The sequence below is a fragment of the Calliphora vicina genome, chromosome 2 (assembly GCF_958450345.1).
Source record: "Calliphora vicina chromosome 2, idCalVici1.1, whole genome shotgun sequence".
Lineage (NCBI taxonomy): Eukaryota > Metazoa > Arthropoda > Insecta > Diptera > Calliphoridae > Calliphora > Calliphora vicina.
Window position 1 is genome coordinate 12,017,790 of NC_088781.1, and position 23,008 is coordinate 12,040,797.

General features: G+C 31.3%; 2 protein-coding genes across 2 annotated transcripts in view; one reads left to right on the plus strand and one right to left on the minus strand.

Moving 5' to 3' along the window:
- Window positions 1-4,156: 4,156 nt before the first annotated feature.
- Ugt307A1 (UDP-glycosyltransferase family 307 member A1) lies at window positions 4,157-5,729 on the plus strand. Its single transcript, XM_065499325.1, has 2 exons — window positions 4,157-4,797; window positions 4,856-5,729. Exons 1-2 carry the CDS (start codon window positions 4,157-4,159, stop codon window positions 5,727-5,729), a joined length of 1,515 nt encoding a protein of 504 aa, XP_065355397.1.
- A 3,347-nt stretch (window positions 5,730-9,076) lies between these two features.
- The window catches only part of LOC135951407 (DNA topoisomerase 1-like), a 62,530-nt gene continuing 48,598 nt past the window's right edge, over window positions 9,077-23,008 (minus strand). The window contains exons 4-6 of the mRNA XM_065501055.1: window positions 19,685-19,908; window positions 14,356-14,801; window positions 9,077-10,556 (exon numbers count right to left, since the gene is read on the minus strand). Coding sequence (XP_065357127.1) covers window positions 10,445-10,556; window positions 14,356-14,801; window positions 19,685-19,908 — 782 coding nt within the window. The 3' untranslated portion in view covers window positions 9,077-10,444. The remainder of the gene's footprint in view (window positions 10,557-14,355; window positions 14,802-19,684; window positions 19,909-23,008) is intronic.

The following is a 23,008-nucleotide window of genomic DNA, read 5'->3' on the forward strand; positions in this document are numbered from 1 at the left end:
GTTTCATGTCTGGCCGCATATTCTGGGCCTTTTTCGGCTACTGATCGATTCAAACGAATCAATTGTGATGGTCTGATCAGATTTCTGCAGGTCATAATAGATAGGAACCCTTTTCCTCCCATTAAATACAGAGAATTACCTTAGCGCAATGGATATTTGGCATTGGCATCTATTCGGCCGGCCACCCAAGCTGACCACGGGTTCATGGATCAATTTTTCATTGCAAGTATCGATTCGGTACAAACATTATTTCCTTATCGTCTTTCAAAGACTCTTGGCTTCAATTCATATGGTACTAAATTTCTCTACTTTTTGATGAATCCTGCTGCCCGAGAACATTTCGAAATTATTGCTAGAGTAGCTCCCATTGATTTTCAAGATCTTGTTGAGTTTGACAACAATCTTCATTGAGTAATGCCTTCAATTCTTGGTGTTCAATCTTTTTTGGCTGACCTGGGCGATCTTTGTCTTCCGTGTCAAAATCACTACTTTTGAAACGCACAAATCATCTCTCGCACATTGAAACTGAAAGCTTTGTGAGTAATAGATATGCCTCAGCGGCACAAAAAAAACCTTTGTTCTTTATACTATAATGTTCAATAACTAAGTGAGAATATATAACAGATATGTACTCTTCAAAATGACATATAAGTTATTAAAAACAAAAAATGAGTTCAAAAGATACGCCTTCTATTGTAAATCTCGCTTTTTTAAGTCATACACTGAATTATTTTATTATTTATGGGTCGATTAAGAATTGCAACCGAACTTCAGTTGCGTTGTCCGTTGCCCAAATGATATTACAGATGTCAACTGACGGCTAACATTTCTGTTACAAATTGGCAACCAGAAATTTGTAGTTTCCCTCTGGCAATGCACAGAGGGATTTTGGTGTCAAAAAGTAAAATTTTCAAACACTTAATTGCAAAAATCAAGTGATGCAGTTTTGTAGAGAAATGTTTAAAGATGAAATGTACACTGATAGTTTTAAGAAAAATTTTATTTTTTTTAAAAAAAATTTAAGTAAAGTCCATGCAAGGGTGTTAAGCAAAAATATACATATATTTTCACGCAATTCAGTGGTTTATTTTATGTATAATTTTCCTAATTATACAATTTAATTTTAACATATTCGAAAAATATAGCATTTCTCCATAAATACAAAAAAAAAAATATGGGGATATCATAAACCATTAACCCATTATCGGCCACTACCAGAATCCGACGGAGCTTATTAAATTCCTTTTAAAGGCAAGGATTAAAAGCTCCAATTAAGAAAAAAAAATTAAAATTTTTTGTCCCAGGGTTGCCATTTTCCTAGTATGGCTTGGTCGAAAAATCCACCATTGGCCGAAAACGATATAATTTAAGAAATATAAATATTTGCAATTAATAAAAGAAAATCTTTAGTTTGAAGGAAAATATTAAAGTAATGCGGTTTAATTTAAAATAAATATTATTTCTGAATACGTGACATTTAAAAAATGTATGGTATTCATCAAAACATTTGATGTATAGATAAATATTGCACTTCTTACATGTAAATAAAGTGTGGTTCTTGTATAGCTTACACCGACTATGTTTATTCTATGCGCTTTTTGATACGTCGTGTACTTTCTCATTGATTCGAGGATTGTTCGTGGGATATTTCAGGTTCTAATTTTCAGACTCATTATCCTTTTCGTATGTCAATAGTTTACTTGTGACTTCAGAATGAAAATCAAGTTGGGATAATGGTTTGTTGTTTTTAAGTTTTTCTGTTCTTTTCGGCTATGGAATTGTTATGGTTTTCTTCTGCTTGCGACAACATCTTTTTGCATTGACCAGTGGTTCAACTGTGGAGTTATTGTTATAACATTACTGTTGACTATCAACTAAAGGAACAAATTCTCCTTGCAACCTTTCTTTAGATTTTGCAACGGAACATTTTCAATTCTGTTTTCACGTATAGTTCCAATTGCATAAAATTTTGACTCAAAAAGACACATAAGCTGATAAGAAGAACACAAAATTGTCAAAGGAAACAGTATGAAACTCCGGATCAGGTACGTTAGCAAGCAAATTTAAAACTTTTTGGGCACCAGGACATATGCTCTTACTATAAGATGTGGCTGAACCACTGTATAAAATACTATAAAATAACGACTTAAAGCCGAATCGAATTGGCTTTTATTTTATAAACATCTTACATGAGTGCAACAAAACGATCTGATATATCCAAATTAGTATTATCGGCAAGATGCAAATACCTGTTTCAACATTGATAATGCCATGTCGGAGAAGACCAATAATGATCGATATGTGGTAAAGTATGATAACCAGACAAATATAAAATTCTAATGAACCGACGCAATTCTATTGGTAAAGGTTAGCAGTAGCATTATTTTCACGCGCATAGACATTTGTAAAAGCAACCATTTCCGCAATAATGGAATTATCCAAATATAATGCATAAATATAAAAAGGAGAATTAGGTCTCACAAAACAAAATGATATGCATTTATCACATAAAAATTACCCAAGGGTAAAAATAAAACATATGTTATGATTTTGAAGTATTTTAATATAATAAGAAAAGAAAATAATTAAATTAGTATTCATGACGCTATATGATGGGTTTCGGCCATTGGTCGAATTTTCGACCACTAAAAATTACGGCCTCTCAAAAGTAAGAGTTTTATCATTTTGAATTTGATTTCTTTTTTTTCTTATAATTTGGTATTTTGTCTTCACGGAAAAGTAATAAAAATTAATTACTTTTTTATTTTTTTAATTTTTTTAACATTTTAGAAAAGTGACTAAAAATTGAATTTTTTGCTCCATCAAGAAAAAATTCTGGTTTTACTTAAAGACAGAAAATAAATATATCAAAGATGTTAAAAAAATATAAAACATAATTTCTGTTAAAACATATTTAAAAAAATATGGTCAGCTTCTTAGATATTCACTTACAAAGTTGCTGGTCGAAAATTCGACCACCAGCCGAAAATGGGTTAAGAAGATATGGCCATATTTATAAGCCTCTAAAAACTATTTTATTTTTGATTTTCCATGGAGAAAAAAAATGTAGCCCCACTTTCCCCCAATCTGTTTTTTTAATAAAATGAAAGGTGGGGTTGTCTTGTTTCGATTAAAAAAAAATTGTTTTTGGCAGTTTTCGGAACAGAATAAAAACTTAACATTTTTTGTCGAATAATAAACGAAATATCAAAAAAATTCTTATCTATGTATGGGTTTCGTGGGCGGTGGGCATGACCGATTTAATTGAAACTCGGCATGCGTTCCTTTTTTGTTTCAATAAATGAATTGACCAAATTTCTAGACTTTTGCTTGGATATAAAAAATTTTACGCGAAAAAATCGATTTGGATTGTATGGACAGTGGTCGATTTTGATAAAATTTCATTTTTTTCTTAATTTAGTCCATATAATTCTCGGTGGCAAATTTCAATGCTCTACGACCATTCCTTATAATTTTTGCACAAAAATATATTGCATTTGGATTCGGTTGCCATAAATGTTGGATGTCCGAGGAGCCCTACTTTAAGATCCAACAGCGCTACTCCTGGAAGAAGTATGAGGTCCGTCTTCAAAACTTTTAACTGAATACTACTCAGCTACGTCTATGTGAAATTTTATGTTAATCGAATCAACCAGTTAGCAATGGCAGATACATTTCCCAAAATATTTGGAAAAAAAGAAGTAATCGTGTTCTATTGTTCATATGTTAGTCAATAATTCAACAAAAATCTATATTTATATTGGACACTCAACATTTTCGTTTAATTAACCTTTAATTACCATTTATTTTAAAAACGGCCCCACTGTGTAATGTCTACAACACAACAAACTTAAGCAAAATGTTTATGCATAAATTCTCTAAAACCCACTTTTATCATTTTATGACTTTTTAATTTGTATTTAATAGAAGACAAGTGTCTGCCTAAAAATCCAATGCAATTGATAATTCACAAAATAATTAGGTAAGATTTTTGTAAATAAACATACAAACATTCACATTTATGTGTGTAAACCCACTGTGTTATCAAACTCAAAATGATTGCTGTGATTGATTGCTAACTAATTAGCTGGATGGAACTATTTGGTCACAAATCAATTGAAACAATTCTTTTTATACATAAATGTTTAGTTACAGAATGTCTTTCAAACTATACACTACATTACTTTTACTAGTTTTTATTGGGAGTTTCCAAAATGCTCAGAGTGCCAATATTTTAGCCTTAGTCATTAACGGCCATCAATCCCATTTACTGGTTTATTCATCTGTGGTCAATTTGCTGGTACAACGAGGTCACAATGTAACAGTGATCACTACCTTAGATATCAAAGATGTAATGGATGTGGAAAACATAAAATGGCTGAAGCTGTCTAATAACTATACAGAAACTGTGATCACAACCAGATCAAATCGTATCAATCCTCTGGATAAACTTGAAAGAATGATTAAACGCCTTGAAAACACAAGCAAATTCATGAATGATCCTCAATGGCACGCATTTTTAAAAAAGGAAAATCAATATGATCTTTTGATCATGGGTTATTTATTCAATGACTACCAATTGGGCTACGGAGCTTACTTTAAGTGTCCAGTGGTATTAATTTGGACTGGGCAACCTATAGGATTTGTGCAAAGTTTAATGGGCAATCCCGAAGAAAGATGGTATGTAACCCAGCCCTATGACAGTCATCAGTTTAAGGGTATTAAAGCTATAGTTTTTGGCTGGTTTGAAAAATTTGTGGAACTCTTGGCTCTTGACAAAATGAAGCAGATTTATAAGTAAGTTTTAATTTGAATTAGAAAATTTTTTGAGTAAAATCTAATTTACATATTACAGCAAACAATTTCCAGCCAAGCAATATCCCTCATTTAAGGAAATACGAAAATCGGTATCCCTGGTATTGTGTAATCATCATACGCTCAGTGAAGGACCAATAGCTCCCTATTTACCTTCTATAATAGACATAGGAGGTATTGAAAGCAAGTTAACTTCCCTTGAAAATAAATTTAATCTCAATAGCTTTATAGAACCCAACGAAAATGTTATATATTTCAGTTTTGGTTCTAGAGTTAAATGGTCATTACTACCAATTGCCTTAGAACAAGCCTTTATAGAAGCTTTTCAAAACTTTTCCAATTACACCATTCTATGGACTTATGATAAAAATTGCTCGGAGCTGGAATTAAAATTTCCCTTATCCAATGTTAAATGTAAATCATGGTGGCTTCAATCCACTATATTAAACTCTTCACACACCAAACTCTTCATAACTCATGGCGGTAAAGGCAGTATGACAGAGTCTCTATGGTATGGTAAACCCATGCTGGGTATATCCTTTTTTGGCGATCAAAGAGCCAATGTAGATAAAATTGTTAAAAAGGGATTTGGTTTAAAATTACAAATAGGTAATATTACTTGTGAAAATGTGTTAAAATCTTTGAAACAGCTTTTGGGGAATGATATTTATGGTACTAATATTAAGAAGTTTTCAAAATTGTATCATGACAGACCCTTAGGTAGTGAGAAGAGTGCGGTATATTGGTTAGAATATGTTTTGAGACACAAAGGTGCTAAACATTTGCAGAGTATGGCTTTGGAATTGAATTTCATGGAGTATTATTTATTGGACATTTATGGCTTAATTTTAGTGAGCTTTTTAAGTATTCTGTGGATTTTAAATATCTTGGAGAAAAAACTAAAGCAGCAGTGATAGCATTACATAAATTTTAGATACGTAAATTTTATTAAGCTTTCTGAAAGCGAGATTCTTAATTTTTATCAGAAAGGATCTCCCTGGCATTAGCTATACAGAACTATCATTACAATATCATTTGTTTTATATCAGATTTATTATTTTCCTAAAATCCCTTACAATCCTAGCAATGTTTCCAAAATAAGTCTAATTGAGCATTTTGGAACTAATTTTAAGAGCAAACAAGATCGGTTCATTTCAAAAACTAAGAAAAACGAAGCTTAATAAAGCTTAGTCAATACTATACACTAATACTCTGGTTTGAATCGCTGATTGAGCCTGGAGAAACGCGGCGCAAATAGAAACGACACAAAACGAAGCACGTTTTTCCATACATTTGTATTGATTTTTATTTAATTGGTTACTAGATTCATAATTTTTGCTGACAAAATTGATTTTTCAATACAGACATTGTCATATTAACCACGCAAATCGAAGTATTAAGTCCCCATCCATACTGTGAAACATTTGCTGCAAAAAAGGGTACTCTGTTTCATGTACATGAAGTTTTTGTTGAGTATGTCATCCACATTTATTCGTTCATATTCGTTCTGTACAGAAATGTCAAAAACTGCAAAGCAAAAACATCACCGTGTGGACACGAATGCAGTTTCAGAAGAGAATTTAAAAATGTTTTGCAGCAAATGTTTCACAGTGTGGACCGGGATTAACGACGCAACTTCGAAGCCATGCTACGCAAACTGAAATAAAAACGAGGCAAATCGAAGCACTAACGACGCAACCTCGAAGCCAAGCAACGCAAATTGGAACAAAATCGAAGCAACTTCGAAATCACAGAAATTTTAAAAGATGCAACTTCGAAACCGACGCAAAACGAAGTGACTCAAACCGGGGTATTAGTGTATATAAAAGATTGATGTTAATCTGTATAACAATTTTCCGAACTTTTTTATACAAACTAGGTAGTTAGTTGCCAATAGGGACATAACAATTTTGTGTTTAAATACATACTTAAACTTTTTTTATGATCCTTGAGAGTACTTACTTAATTTTTGGTCTAATAATAGTCTTACTAGCCATTTTCTGTTGCATAAATTCGAGTCAATATATTCACCATTTCATGCACCAAATTACCAAATCAGTCGATTCTAGATACTTCTCAGAAATTGGGAATCTGTCTACATTTTTGTTAAAATCTTAGTTTTCCATTTCCAGATCGAATCAAAAAGGATCAGAGGTTTAAAATGTATTTTTCCGCAATCCGGAATTGATCGCCATGTTGATATGACCATACCACTCAATGAGATCGATGAGCAAGATCAGCATTATATGCTAGTTAAATGAGTACTAGATGCAGAGGTGTAAAACGTATTTATTCGCAAACCAGAAATGATCACCATTGTTGAGAAGTCGTTTTGATATGACTATACCAATCAATGAGATCGATGATCAAGATTATATGCTAATAAAATGGGTTCTAGATCCAGCATATCTTATTCAGGTATAAGCCCCCCTGGTTTGCTATATTTCAAATAGATCGTTTAGCATATATTCGCTAAGGAATTTATGTTTTAACTTATGAAATGACGGACAGAGAAGATAAAAAACAGTTTCATCATTTCCGCAGTTTCGTCAGTTGTGGAAAGGAGGTTCATATCTGTTCGCATGTTTACCGATCATACTATTATACATTTGTAATGTCATTATACTCGAAATGTCCTCTTTATTTTTATTCAAAAGTCCTATAGTGTGTTTCACATCTTTTACAGGCCACATTTTCCTGGCAACCTTGCATGTTTCTTCCATTTTGCACAATCTTTTGTCAGCTTTTTGAAATAGAGTAAGAAGATTTAATAAATCTGACATATTTAAATCGAATACATCTATGATCAGACCTCGTCCGTATGCTCATTATCTCTGTGATCAGAGACAGAAACTTGGACAATGTCTGAAACATTTAAATAGAACACATCTGGACAGCTCGTCCGTCTGCTCATTATCTCTGTGATCAGGGACCGAAACTAGGGCAATGTCAGATAGATGTGATAGTCTGGACACAATTGCATGGACTAAACTTCAGTGATATGTGGTACAAACAAAGTGTTGAGAAAAGACTAACATCACGAAAATAAAGAGAAAAGTTCGCTAATCTCGAGAAATGGTCGGTTATGTAATTTATCGCTTTTTGATTTATATTTATGGAGTTACCTGAAGTCCTGATAATGCCGAACGCGAAATTACCAGCATTCCGACCGATATGTGTGAAAGATTGAATGGCTTCAAAGAATCAATCATAAACTAAATCAACGTCCATACTTAAATTTAATGTGTACTAGTGTTCCTAATTAGGAAAAATTTCCTGGGAATTCACGGGAATATTTTTTTAGAAACACTCTTTAAAATTACAATATTGTTACGTTTTTACCTTTTAAAAACGGTGGTTTATTTCCTATAAATAATCCGGATACTTTCGATTGCAAATAAAAGCAGTTTAGTAGTTTAAAATTGCAATAACTCTGTATTTATTTAAATTTACACAGTAACATGTGTTTTTATACAAATACACGTTTTTAATTCACATCATATTTATCTTTAATTAACGATATTTCAAATTATACTCACTCCCTGATGTTCTCACAGCCACCTAATATACACTGCATTACCATCCAGATGTTTCCAGCACCATCTATTGATGTTTCTTGAAAGTTCTATTTATACAATGATCAACTCAAAGCTTTTATATAATGTTATATGTTCCACAACTATGTTAATAATGTCCACAGTTATATTAACTACTGTTAATCGGTCGGTAAACAACATTGTCCACAATTAGAAGTCTCCAGAAATAGAAATGTTGAGATGCTACCGCTAGAAACCGTTATGTCTGAATTCAAATACAATTTCGTAACAATATTATTTCAGCAAAGATAAAACAGATTTGTTGTCAGTCGATTCAGTGATTCGGTTAGCACAACCAAAACTATTTTCTCGGTCCAAACTGAAAAATGTTTATTATAAAAGGAGGTCTTGATTCTGAAAATTTGAAAAATTTCTTTTTCGAAATGGATTACGAATTTTTTCAGTCTTTGTCCAATAAATCAGCAACCTATTACAAACCCATATGTGATATCAATTGCAAATATGTCATTAATGATTCTTCGCAAGAATCTTCGTACAACTTCGGGAAGCGTGTTCAATTGTCTTTCTCAAAAGCATAAACAAGAAATGTTCGCCCAAAGTTGTATCGTTGAATCATTGAGGTTCAGTCACCACAAAATATGCTGTGTGATCTGTTATGATATATAGATGCATAAAGCCCTTGCTTTGAAATAATTTCCACCATATTATTTAAATAATGTCATCTGACTAGTATTTATTATACAAAAAAAAGAATATTTAAAAAAAATAACAAAAATTATAAAAATATCCAAAAAATAAAAACATTAAATAGTTTTATATTCTTATAGATTATTATTTAGTACATAGGGTAGGGTATGTAAGTATTAATTAAGTGAGATAATACTCGTAATCTAGTATGTAAAAATACTCGCTTTAGTATTTTCATTATAATGATATTTTAAAGTACCTTAAACATTAATATTAAACTTAATAATAAGATGTAGTTAAGTACGGATTATTATACAAAAATTATTTATTTATTAATTTACTTATAACGCTATTGTTGTATATATAGAATGTTAGTAAAATACTATTGTTTTTCAAAATAATTTATAAAATTCTTGCAATTTTTGTTAATAAAAGATAGTTATTCGAATACTCGATTATTTGTTACTTCTTTTTAAGCGATTATCCGAATGTTATTTATTCTCACCTAAAAAACAATTATAAAGCTACGTTTACACTATTTCTGTTCTCATCTGAGTTGAATAATTGAGATGCTTTCAGACAGTATAGCTGCTTATGGGCTGATTAACATACCCCTCATATTATAATTCATATAGTGTAAAAGTAGCTTAATATGCACCAGTTATTCTGAATATTGAACTGTTACACTAGCTGAAGACATTTAAGCTGTTGAATCGACAGATAGTGTAAAGTTAGCTTAATATGCACTAAAAATGTTCAAAGATAATTGAAATTAAAAGCTATCTAAACATATTAATATACATAAATAATATAATTTTGGGTTTCCAATTAAATATTTTCCATCCTTGCGAACTTTATCAACTGAGCCCATTTGAAATACCTAATGACACCCCAGACAAAATACTCAAATGAGAAATCCATAGATTGTCATCATGTTTTTATGTGAGCTTGTCAGAGATACAATTTTAAAGAGAAGTAAAATTTCTTTAATTTAATTTTAAAAAAATTGTTAAATATTTTGGAAAAATATTGTGCAATACTGGTAAGTTGTTTTTACTAAATTTAAAATCTTAAAAATATATGTATGTGTATATAATCAAAAATCGTTATCATCACCCTTGTGTTTAGATTCGTAGACATTTATAGTATTCATAGGACTTTTATTAAATTCTAGTTTAAATACTTATTTTGTTAAATATTTAGGAAAATGTTGTTTTTTTTTAGTTTTGCTTTAGTTATGGCAAGTTGCGAAAATAATTTACCTAAAACTAGCTATAAAACAATATTTTTTTTCTTAATTCTAAATGACTTAATTCAAAATACTTATAAGATAAAAAACTACATGGAAATTCGTTAAGTATTATTTAAAAAAAATGTACGAGTATTCAAGTTGTTTGCAGGAGATGTGATCTATAATAGCTGGGGCATCGACCAACTCGTAAATTATATTCACCGTATGAACAAACTGGTGGTTTACAGTTACGTTCCAATATGCACCTGGAATGAGGGAGAGAAAAACAAATAATAAAGATTAAAAATCAATTATATATTATATAAAAAAGGAATTTTCATTTAAATCTAAATTTTTATTAAAAATTCAATAAGGCTACCTAAATGGCCTACCCATATCTTCGTTGAGGTGCCGGAATATTTGTGTTTATCTTGCGGTAACGATACCCTTATTTATTCTATAAATAATTTTCTACAAGTCCATGTCCGCCTGTATGTTAAAATCAACTTTCCATAGCCCCCAAATAACTTTTGATTGATACATCAATATATCGGGAATTCTCTTATAAGGAAAAAAAACGGGGGCTACCTCGACTTTTGGCCTATTTTTTATCTAGATCTGGATTACTTAGTCATTAATATAGACAATATGGATATATAATAATAGACATTTTCAAGTCCATTGCAACAATGTTTGTACCTGCAGTGGGTCAAAATTTTTAATAAAAAATGAAACTAGTTGACTGCCCCGGCTTCGCCCGGTGGCATTTACTAATATTAGTTCTTCAAGTTTCTCCAACCCACATACACCTGCCTGTTCTTATTTATTTGCAAATAAAATATATAAATTTGTACTGCATACTTTAGGTAGCTTTTTTATTACAGTTGACTGGACTGAAATTTTTTTTTCGAGTTTTACCCCGATTTTTTGAATTTTTTTTTCAGCCAAATCGCATTAGCCGTTCTCACGTGATAACATTACATAAATGGACCATTTCATTTTTATATATATAGATTTGTATTTTAATGTATAATTTGGTGAAGGGTATATATGTCTTTTACTTGTTTAATAAAATTAAGAGGGTCACAGTTCAGTAATATATGCAGCTGTCTTAAAATATTTTTTTTTTAATAAATAAAGAGTTGTTGCAAACCACCGCTTTTAAAAGGTTAAATCGTAATACATAATAGTATTTATACCAGTTTGCAATTCACTCAATATCTGCCAACAAAATTTAAGATATTTAGAACTTCATCCATTATCAATGAAAAACAAGTAAGAAAGTATGGTCGGTCATGCCCATATAATATCCTACACCAAGTAAATGAGTAAAAATATTTTTCTTTTAAAATATCAATAATTTATATTCGTGAGTGATTTTCGGAACTGGGCCTTATATGGGAGTTATTTATGTTGAATTTTGTGTATATACCAACATTTTTAAGCGATTTATGCACGTTAAAGTGATTTTCGGAAGCGGGTCTATATGGGAGCTATGACTAATTATGGACCGAAAATTGGTGACATGAATTTTGTATATATAAAACTTATTTGGAGAGGAATTTGTGGAGATACAAATATAAATTAAACATTAATGACCGATAAAGTCCAATTTCGAGGGGACATTTGTATGGGGGCTAGGTGAAATAATGGACAGTTTCAATAGGCTTGGTCCTTGGGCTGAAAAAGTAATATGTACCAAATTTGATCGAAATATCTTCAAAATTGCGACCTGTACTCTGCGCACAAAGTTTACATGGACAGCCAGCCAACCAGACGTACGGACGGACGGACATCGTTTAATCGACTCAGAAATTGATTCTAAGTCGATCGGTATACTTTAAGGTGAGTGTTACAAACATCTGCACAAACGCATAATATCCTCCCCACAATGGTTGTGTAGGGTATAATTAAGTATAAATTGTTCTGTCAGCAGCTAAAATGCTAATGATTAAGTGAAATGATTAAAAATTTACTATACAGAAGTAAATGTATTACAACTGTCGAGTAAATTAACTAATACTTAGAGTGAAATATAAAAAAAGTATAAACTAACTACGCACAGTAAAGTAACAAATTAACCTACCAATTGATTTCTAAGTGAATCTCAATTTTAATTGAAACTTAAGAACATTAGATACGCTCCAGGTTAAAAATACTGAAATATCTTCATTCACGAACAATATTTATCTAAATTAAGTTTTCCGTTTAATTTATTATAGAAAACCGAATGATTCGGTTGCACACATAGAGTATTTCGGTTCTATCAACAGAAACTCAGCTGATAAATAAGAATATCTGTTGTAGAAACCAAACTTTTGTTGCAATTTTTTAAATTTCATAGCCACAACCACAAAATTCGGTAACTAAGGCAGAATAAATCGATTGGCAATAATTTCGGTTGCTACTACGAATTGGTTTTCTCTGCCTACAAGTTAATTGAATTGTTTATTTCAAAAACCAGTTAAGCAACAAAAAATTAAAAATTTAATGCAAAAACAAAATAAATATTGCTCCCCAAGCAAAGCCGTGTTTAGTGCAGGAAGAAGTCAAGTGATTTATTTAATACGATGTAATAATACTAGGCCCTAATCTAATTTTTTCATAAATGTTGTAGGTCTTAGTAAATAATCATAATCATCATATTAGTTATTTCAGAACTAATATGATGATGAATATGATGTTAAACTCTTTAAATTTTTTTTTTTCATTTTACTTTTGAAGTTTGTAAATTCGAATATTTCTTATGAAATTTACAATAATGAGGTTGTTCGTTTCAGAAAGCAATCAAGTGCAAACTTTATATTATTTATATAACTTTCATAGGAAAAAATATAAAGTTTTCTTAGACTTACTCAAAATCAATAATTTGTTGCTTGACTGGTTTTTGAAATCATCGATTCAATTTAGTATGCATTTGTAAATAGTTTGGAATATACCTATATTAGCTTAAATTTATATTTAAAACTGGATTCTTCAAATGTCTTCTTAATGGCAATATTTAATGTGCGATTATGGTTACGATTAAATGGTGCGATTAATTGCGATTACCATTAAAATCAGTTTCCAATCCCTAATTACAAGTCAGTTACATAGAAAATATGACAGGCATTTCAAAATCTAATTCGGAAAGAAATCGAAAGCTCTAGAATTCGAATATTCTAGTTTGGTAATGCAGCGAGAGAACACTAAACAAATGAGTCTAATTTGAAACATCGTTTAGTAAAGACATCAACTGCATTGCCAGTGTATACTTGTACATTATAAAGTGTGTGTATTTCTGCGAATTTATAAACGTGTATAAAAACACTGAGTGACTATTTAAATTGTTGTTGTACATTTTAAATAAATAAAGAGTTGTTACAATTGTAAACTACTAAACTGCTTTTATTTACAATCAAAAGTATCGGATTTATTTAAAGGAAATAAATCCCGGGGGGCCAGTTTTTAAAAGGTAATTACGTAACAATATATTCAACTTTGTTCAGCAGTAGCACCTATAAGGCTATTTCCAACATCATTTAACAATATTCTGAAAGTTTAGCGCATGCTCTATTGATGACCCAAGCTTTGTACAGATTGGACTAATTTTGTTCTCTTTAACCCTCTAATGCTTAAGCATGCCTGAAGGCACTCATCGCAAAATGCAAATATAATTTCAAAAACTTTGAAAGCCTTTTAAAATAATTTAAATGCGGTTTTTAGCAACTGCTACATGTGTTTTTGAAATGCAAAATCAGTTATATTTGCATTTATTGGAATTTTTGTGATGAGTGCCTTGGGTATGCCTGGGCATTAGAGGGTTAATTAGGCCCACTGTTTACTGTTATAATAAAACATTTCTTGTAATCCCTACTAAACACATTTAGAACTTTTAATCAGCTTGCACTGAAAAGCCTTAAAGAACTTAAAATAGCTTTTGTTTGGTACAATTCCTGTTAATTTGCCTAAAACCGGTAAATACAGAAACAGAAACTTTTTTACTTAAAGCTAAAATAACAACAAAAATAAAGAACTAAAAAAATTCTATTAATAAATAAATTGTATTGTAGAAAGAAATCTTACTTGCGATCTTCCAAGGAAAATCCCTCTTCGCCATGTTTAAACCGCAGACATGTTTGATTATTGACCAAACAGTCACAACGGCATTTGCGTATGAAAACACTGTGTGGCTTGGGTAGATGGGCATGACGCTCTACATCCTCTTCGAAAACATTAAAGTGCCGAGGACAATGGCAATCTAGCATATTTTGCAATTGCTGTTGATGATGACTCTGAAGCTGCTGCTGTGATTGTGGCTGTGACTGTCGATGCTGTTGTTTTCGCTGTTGCCGTTGAAAATGATGCAAATAACTTGTAGAGCCAAGACCACCACCAGCTCCACTACCACCAGATCTTTTATCACGTGGCATAGAGTCGTGCAATAAACTGCCACGATTGACGCAATGACATTCGGTATGATTTTGCATTGGTAACGCCTCGATTTCTTTGCGATAATTAAAGTCGTATGACTAAAAATAAAAAAAAATATAAATAATAAAATAAAATGAAGGGTTTGTAAACATAATAAAGGTATATAAAGATAGAATATTAACAACAAGGAATATAGTATTTATACATTCATTCTCATCTTCCTTGAGCAATCAGTGCACATGCCAGTTATATTTGAAATTCCAACGAAAAGGAAACCATTAAAACAAATTTCAATAATTCCTGTGAAAAAACCTTTCGCTTTGAAATGATCTTAACAAAAAAAAAAAAAACACCATCATCAAGCAGTTCTTTCTGCTTGATGATGGTGTTTTTTTTTTTTTTGCAGTAGATTTATTTTGAATGTGTGAATTGCTGTTTACTATGTTTTCAGTCCAGTGCGAGTTTTTAACATTGAAATTTATGGCCGTGTTTTAAGTTAATCGCATTATTGCTTTTTAAAGTCCATAAGCTACCGAACACACCCACCTCAAGAATGAATACCAGCAACAAACAAATCTAGACAGACTTACTACCATATTTGACACCACCGACTTACGGGTAAATATGTTTTGTTTGTTTGTACATCGTCTATTCGTATTTTGTTTTCTTCATTTGTTGCTGGTTCTTTAACTGATGCGACCTCGAGCTGTATGCAGTTAAGTTTATTTTATAATTTGCATTAAGTAGTCTTGACAGCAGCTATGCTAAGTTATGGCTTAATAAAATTGGGCGTGTGCGACGACGCATTTTTATGCCTGTTCACTCACTACGTATTCCTGCCTGGTGTTTTTTTTTTGTTTATTAAAAACAACAAAAACGGGGAGAACGCACTCATACATCTTCATTTGGAGCAGTGGGTCCCAATTTTTGCCAATCCGACACTATGTTCCAAAGTGAAGCGTATCCTAACAAATAGTAGTTGGAAAGGCCATGGTCCTATAAAGCAGGGGAGGCAAGACTTCTAAACCAATTCAATATATTTCTCAACAGGTATTGCAACATGTGTCCGAGCGTTGTCATGGTGGAATATAACGGTTCATGTCTGACCGCATATTCTGTGCGTCTTTCGGTCAAACGAATCAGTTGCGTTCAGTACATGTGCCCCGTGATGATCTGGTCAGATTTCATCACCTCATAATAGGTATGACCCTTTTGCTACCACCAAATACAGGAATTACCTTAGCAAAACTAAAGCAAAGCTGAAAATCTAATACATATGACACGAATAGGTTCTAGGACTGTTTTAAATAAAATAAATTTGCTCTATTATTATTCAAAGACGACGATATAAGATATTTTGTAGAGCTTTTTTATTTTATGGGGAGTGGTATGAAAAGAGAATTAGGGAAACTCTGATTTAGAATTTTATTTTACCACAGTTTGGTCAGGTCCCGCAATATATGAACACATATATTATTGTATGAAGAAAAAAGCAACATAGTCACGTTATGTGAAAATATGCCTCCATATAAAGAAGTTCATATTTTAGTGTAAATTTTTAAAGTTTATAAAATTCAAAAGTTCACCTACAATGAATGACGTCAAAACGATTCATGGTTATTAGAATTGCATATCGGGTTTGCAAATTAAACAAGCAATGTTCGATGAGTTCCGTTTAAAGTCATGGTTCACTAACCTATACTCATAATTGTACAAATTAATTAATAAATAAATTAATAAATATCAGAAAGAATTCTCTCCTACTGGAAGTGTATTGTATTGTGTACATTAATTCATATGAAACGTTTGGAATTCAATTCTGGTTGCATGAAAAATATTATTTTATGAGAGGTTTGTCAACATTTTATTTTTGAACAACTAACCCCCATTAACACATAGTCTTGTTATAAATTAACTTATAGTTATACAGTCGGTTAAAATAATTTTTGTATACAAACTATCAGTTTAATTTTAGGTTAAAACATAACAAAATTTATTGAATGATTTATTTATCAATTTAAATATAAATATTACAAAAAGACTTAAAACAATTGGTTTCAATTAGTTTCGTAATTTATATAGCAACCGAACCACGATTCTAAGTCATTTGATTTGAATAGTCAGACATGTCCGTCTGTATGTTGAAATCAACTTTCCGTAGCCCCCAAATAATTTACATACATGATTATTACATCAATATATCTACTATAGACCGGGTTCGGTTGCTATTTAAAATCGAGAAAGTCGAAAGTCGGACAACCTATTATTGATCTATATCTCGATTACTAAGTCATTAATATAGACAATATGGATATACATATATTGATAGATATTTCTTAGACCTTTGCAATGTCGTATAAAACGCCATAGTAAGTCGGACATACAATGGGTCAAAATCGTGAAAAAAATTTTTTAACCTCAATTTTTTTCATTGACATTTTTTTTTATTATAAAATTTTTTTCACTAAAAATATTTTAATTTTTAATATTTTGAAAAAAATTAAAATAAAAAAATTTTGTTTACCTACAATTTTTATTTTAAAGTATAATTTGGTGATAGCCGAATATAGCTCCCCTAAGCTACGTTTCCGCATACACCGTAATCGGCACCGAAAACGAAATTCCATACATTTGCACCGAAAAAAAGTTCATTTCAGAAATCGGCAACGAAAATTGGGAACGAAACGGCATCGATAAGTAACGAAAAACCTGTCTTTTGGCAGAAACGAAAACAACTTCAAGTAGGTTGTTTTCGGTGCTGTAGGAACGAAATTATTTTAAATATTTTTTTATTTCAATCAAATCAAAATGAATAAAAAAAATAAATAAATATTCTTTATTGGAAGAGGACAAGGCGAATTTACTGTACAGGTGGCGTTGATATTACAACAAGTACAACATAGCAAAAACAACATTGTGTTTTATTGTTGTTTCAGGGGCAAATGTGTCAAAAAAAACAAAACAAAAATTTGTGAAAAAAAACAAAAATAATCAATTTAATAAAAAATTAAGTAAAAATAGTAATAAAGCCAATAAAAATAACGTAAATTTTACACCAACGCTAATTAATATTAAGAAGACATTACTAAAGTTTAAATTTATTTGAAACATCGAAAAATACTAAAACAAATGAAAGAAACTGATAAAGTACGGTTGCCTCCTGGAAGCTCGGTTAGTGGTGCCACAGTTTGCGGTGAAAATGGTAGCGCTAATGCTCCAAATGTATTCACGTGGCATAAATTGTTATTTCCAAGATCAAAACACTAATTTTAAAAGATCTTATAAACTTTTTTTGAAGCTAAAAAGGTAAACAAAACAATTTAAGGCATAAAATAAATTTGTTTTGTAAACAATTTATGACAAGTTTGTCCCCAAGGCGAAGAAAAAAAAAGTAAATCAGCTGTGCTGTTAACGCCACCTGTACAGTAAATTCGCCTTGGAAGAGGAAAAAATAATAGATTTTGTCAAAAATAATGAAATTCTATTTAATTTCCAAATGACAACTTAAAAAATAATTTCGTTTCTTTTTATGCCGCAAACAATTCAGAAACGAAACGGTGACGAACACCAACGTTTTTCATTTTCAGTTTTCGTTATCAGCGCCGATTACGGTGTATGCGGAAACCCAGCTTTACTTGTTAATTCTAAATTAAGATTTTAGTGAAATAGGCTTAAATTTAATTGATTAGAAGCTCTGATCATGGCATTTAACAAATTCTAATAATATTGGAATACTTTTCTCCAAAATTTGGAGGAAATTCCTCCCATAAAATGGAACAAATCTTTTTAACACTCATACCACTTATCGAAATTTGTGAGGATCGGTCTTCAAGTGACCCCTTACCCCATAAGGCCTCCTTCAGATAATCAGTCCTGCATAAGGCCTACTTTAGATAATCATAAATCTCTTATTCATGTTCACTCTATTGAATTAATTGTGAATTAATTCAACAATGAATGAATTCCATTGCGAATTAAAAGTTGATTTTAATTCTGAATTAAGATTTTTGTGAATTAGACTTAATTCGAATCTCTGCTATTTGTGCTGATGTTTCTAATGCCCAAAATGTATGGCACAATATGAACCTTTAAGTATTCCGTACGATGCAGAATCACTCCCTGAGTCGATTTAACTATATGCGTCTATACCTCTGTCCTTTTAAACCGAGTATGTAATCATAAAGGAGAGATCGAAATTTTGAAGATAATTCTATGAAATTTGGTAAATGTGTGTAAATGATCTTACAAAGCCCCCTTAAAATTATCCTATTGGAATTACGATTTAAATTTCATAACTATGCTGTTATAGTGAATTAATTAATCCAAAATTTGGAGGAAATTGTAGCACAATTGACAATAGCCCATGTCGCACAACGGAAAACCCTTGTATGGGGAAACACCCATAAATTTCTTGTAAATGTTGGTATCGGCATAAAATTAGATACAAAAAAGGTATAGAAATCATTTTATCAAAACTTGTGAGGATTGCTCTTAAAGTGACCCCTGACCCCATAAGGCCTCCTTCAGATAATCAGTTTAATACTCATAAATCCTTGTTCATGTTCACTATACGAAATTCTAACAGATCGTGTTCATAGTAACCTTCCTATAAAGCATCATCCTGAAACACAGATAAGGCATGAGATGAAATTCCTTTTATCACTCATCTATATGAACAAACCACAGACTCTGAAAGCGCTCAAAGAGAACAGCTGGCAAGTGCACGAGAGCGATGCAAAAAGATGGGGGTAAATTGATTTTGCCATTTCAAAACATACATTAAGATTTACTGGAAAAATAATTCACTTCAAAAAAAGATACATAAACTTAAAGTGTTGCAATTTGAATATATGTATGTATACCTACTCATTTAAATAACTATAAATTTCCAATTTGGAAATTCATTTACTTAACAAAAAGTCTTGCTTGTACTTGTAATATTAATGCAAAGCAATTTCTGCGGTAGTTTTAAAATACTTACAAAAACGTAAACCATAACGATTTCATGCCGTTTAACCGTACAGACACTGGCAGTGGAACCGCAACAGCCGGTATCATCGCCACAACGATGCAAGATGGTGGCATAAGGCTCATAACGTTTGGAGGTGTTATTTGAGACTGGAATGACGCGTGGCAATGGTTTACGACATTTAGTTGCCTGAATCATGCGGTGCCAATGTTCTGTGGCCAATTCCTGTGGAGTTCCTGCAATAAAAAAATTCAATATTTTATAAACATTTATGGTAATGTGTTAAACTAAACTTTGAATTATGATTTGGGTTAAATAAAATAAGGAATCAAAAACAAAATACATAATTAATAAGTGACTGTAAGTTATAATCAGCTTTTAAACTCAGGGAATTAAATATACACATCTGCTCAAAATAATAGATACACCTAATTGGAAAAAATTTAAATGGCGGTAACATTGAAAATTTCCTCGCAAGCGTTAAGAATACATCATATTATTAAAATTTCTATCTGGCAATGTCATGTCAGTCAAAAATCTGGCAACTATTTGCTTTCATGTTGATTTTTAAAAACGAATTTATTTGAATTACAAAAAATTATTTGCTCATAAAAATAGATACACATCAGTAATTTGTAATTTGTTTATATACAATTTTTTGTTCCTATTTACGTGAAACAGTAAGTATAATTTAAATTTTAGCAACAATTTTATAAAAAATAGGACTCTTTTGAAGAAAATGGGACGAAATCATCATTGTACCGAAGATGAGAAAAAAATTGTTCAAACGATGAGAAATCAAGGAAAATCATTACGGGAAATAGCAAAGAGCATAGGAAGATCTTTACATTTTGTCCAAAATGCTTTATCTAAAAAACAAAAAAGAGAAACTCGCGGTAGACCAAAGAAAACCAGTCCAGAAACAGATAGGCGGATCGTCCTTATGGTTAAAAAAGACCCTTTCATATCATCGAAAGCTATTTCTGCGGAGCTATGTAACGAAATCAGTCCACAAACAGTTCGTCGTCGTCTTTTACAAGCTAAATTGCCGGGAAGAATTGCCAGAAAAGTGCCACTAATGCGCCAAAAAAATATCAAGACAAGATTAGAATTTGCTAAAGAGCACTTACAATGGTCCGGGTGTGAAGGCGAAAAAAAATGGAGAAATATTTTATGGAGCGACGAAACAAAAATAAATTTGTTTGGAAACGACTGCCAAAGAAATGTACGCCGACCAAAAGGAAAAGAATTCCACGTTAAATTTACAAAAAAGACGGTAAAACATGGCGGGGGAAACATAATGGTTTGGGGTTGCTTTTCATGGAATGGTGTTGGTCCGATATTCCGAATAGAAGATACCATGAATGCTAGTGGGTATAGAGACATATTGGAAAACGTAATGCTTCCATATGCATCGGAAAATATGCCATTAATATGGACATTCCAGCAGGACAACGACCCAAAACATAGTTCAAGATTAGTTAAAAACTGGTTCTTGGAGAATAACGTACCTGTTTTAAGCTGGCCCAGCCAATCCCCTGATTTAAACCCAATAGAAAACTTGTGGAGTGAATTAAAGATAAGGCTTTCGAAGGAAGTTTTCAAAAATAAAGACGATTTATGGGAGAAAACGCAAAAAATATGGTACGAGATTCCATTGGAGAAGTGTCAGAACTTGATATCCAGTATGCCCAGAAGAGTATCTATTATTATGAGCACCAAATTTTTCGAAATTTAAGAAATTTAATTTACTTTATAATATTTATTATTAATTATGAAATATTTTGTTTTTGTTTTTTACTCTCCTTTTAACTATAAATAAAAATCGACTGAATTTTTTTTATAATTTTACAATATACCATTATTTTTTTTCGTTTTTAAAAAATAAATTTTGTTGTATCTATTATTTTGAGCAGATGTGTACATACATAAATTATTTTCTGAGTAAAAATAACAAATTTATAAAACAATATTTTTCCCATAATAAGCCCTAAAATCAGGACTAAAAACACTGAACGAACAACACTGTTAACTATGTTCTAACACCCCTTTCATATTAGGCAATTCATGCAAAGTTTTCTTCTCCTTAACCCGACCTTACCTCTGACACCATCAATCACAAGAGACTTGCGCAACTAAATTGCCTAATATGAAAGGAGTCTATCTACCCCCTGTCTATACTTGACAAATATTTATCATAACAATTAATGACGTTTGTTGTCAAGACAAAGTTGTCTGAGCAAAAGCACTAACAATACATATTTTGTCATAACTATGCAATAATACTAATAAATGGAGACTATAATTAATAATTTTTTATCATGTTAAAAATTTATCAGGTATAGACAGGGGGTCAAGCGTTAAAAAGCTATTTCGCCAAGATGGCGTGGTAATAAATGGTTCTTGTCCTTGCTAAACTGACACCTTTAAATGAAGGAATTTCTACATGCACTTGGTAATACAATCTAGTAAATTCTTACACCTTGGGCTCATTGGGCTTTTATTTATTAAGCTGTGTACGCAGCATAGTTACTATGCTTTTAATAAGTGGTACGAGCTAGAACTTTTAAAGGTCATGGCGGCTTATGTGGATTAGTTCAGTGAAAGCTTCTCTTTAGTTTTTCGTCAGTTGCCGGTGAGTTAAGTACGTGGGAATAATGTGTGTCAATAAAATTATGTTTAATGTGTTATTAAATAAAGAAATTAAAATAATTTTGTGCAAAACAATAGTTAATTATGTGTAGAATACGTAAATATTGTGTTAATCTTGTAATTAATGTTATTTTGTGTGCAAATCGCGTTAGAAAAAGTGTGTAAAAATGTAAATTAATCCCTGGCCATTTTGTTAAAACAAAAAATGTGCATGTTTGTTTGCAGTTGCTTGTGTGTATCTATTCAGTGCAATGTTTTTTTTTTTCTTTGTTATTAAGAGAAAGACAAGTGTAACAAGTGGAGAGAGGACATTATAAATTTAAAACAACAACAATAATACTAAAATAATAGAGAAAGGAAGTATGTAATTGGAATTTGATGAAATTAAGCAAAACAAAAAATATATTGTGTGTTTGCATTTAAATCTCTCTGTTTACTACGAGTTGTGCAGCTAATAATCAGCTGATTGTGGGAGTTTTTCAATTGTCACTTTTGTACTGTTTAGTTGTGGTACTATTTTAGTGCTTTTTCCTATTTCAATGAATTATTTGAGGAGAACATTGAATATAGTGAAGATTTTATGAAATAAAATCAAAATACCTGTATTGGACTAATTATTTCAAGATGATAGTACCATAGGATACTTCTAACAAATCGTTTGGAATTTTGTAAGTACATACATAC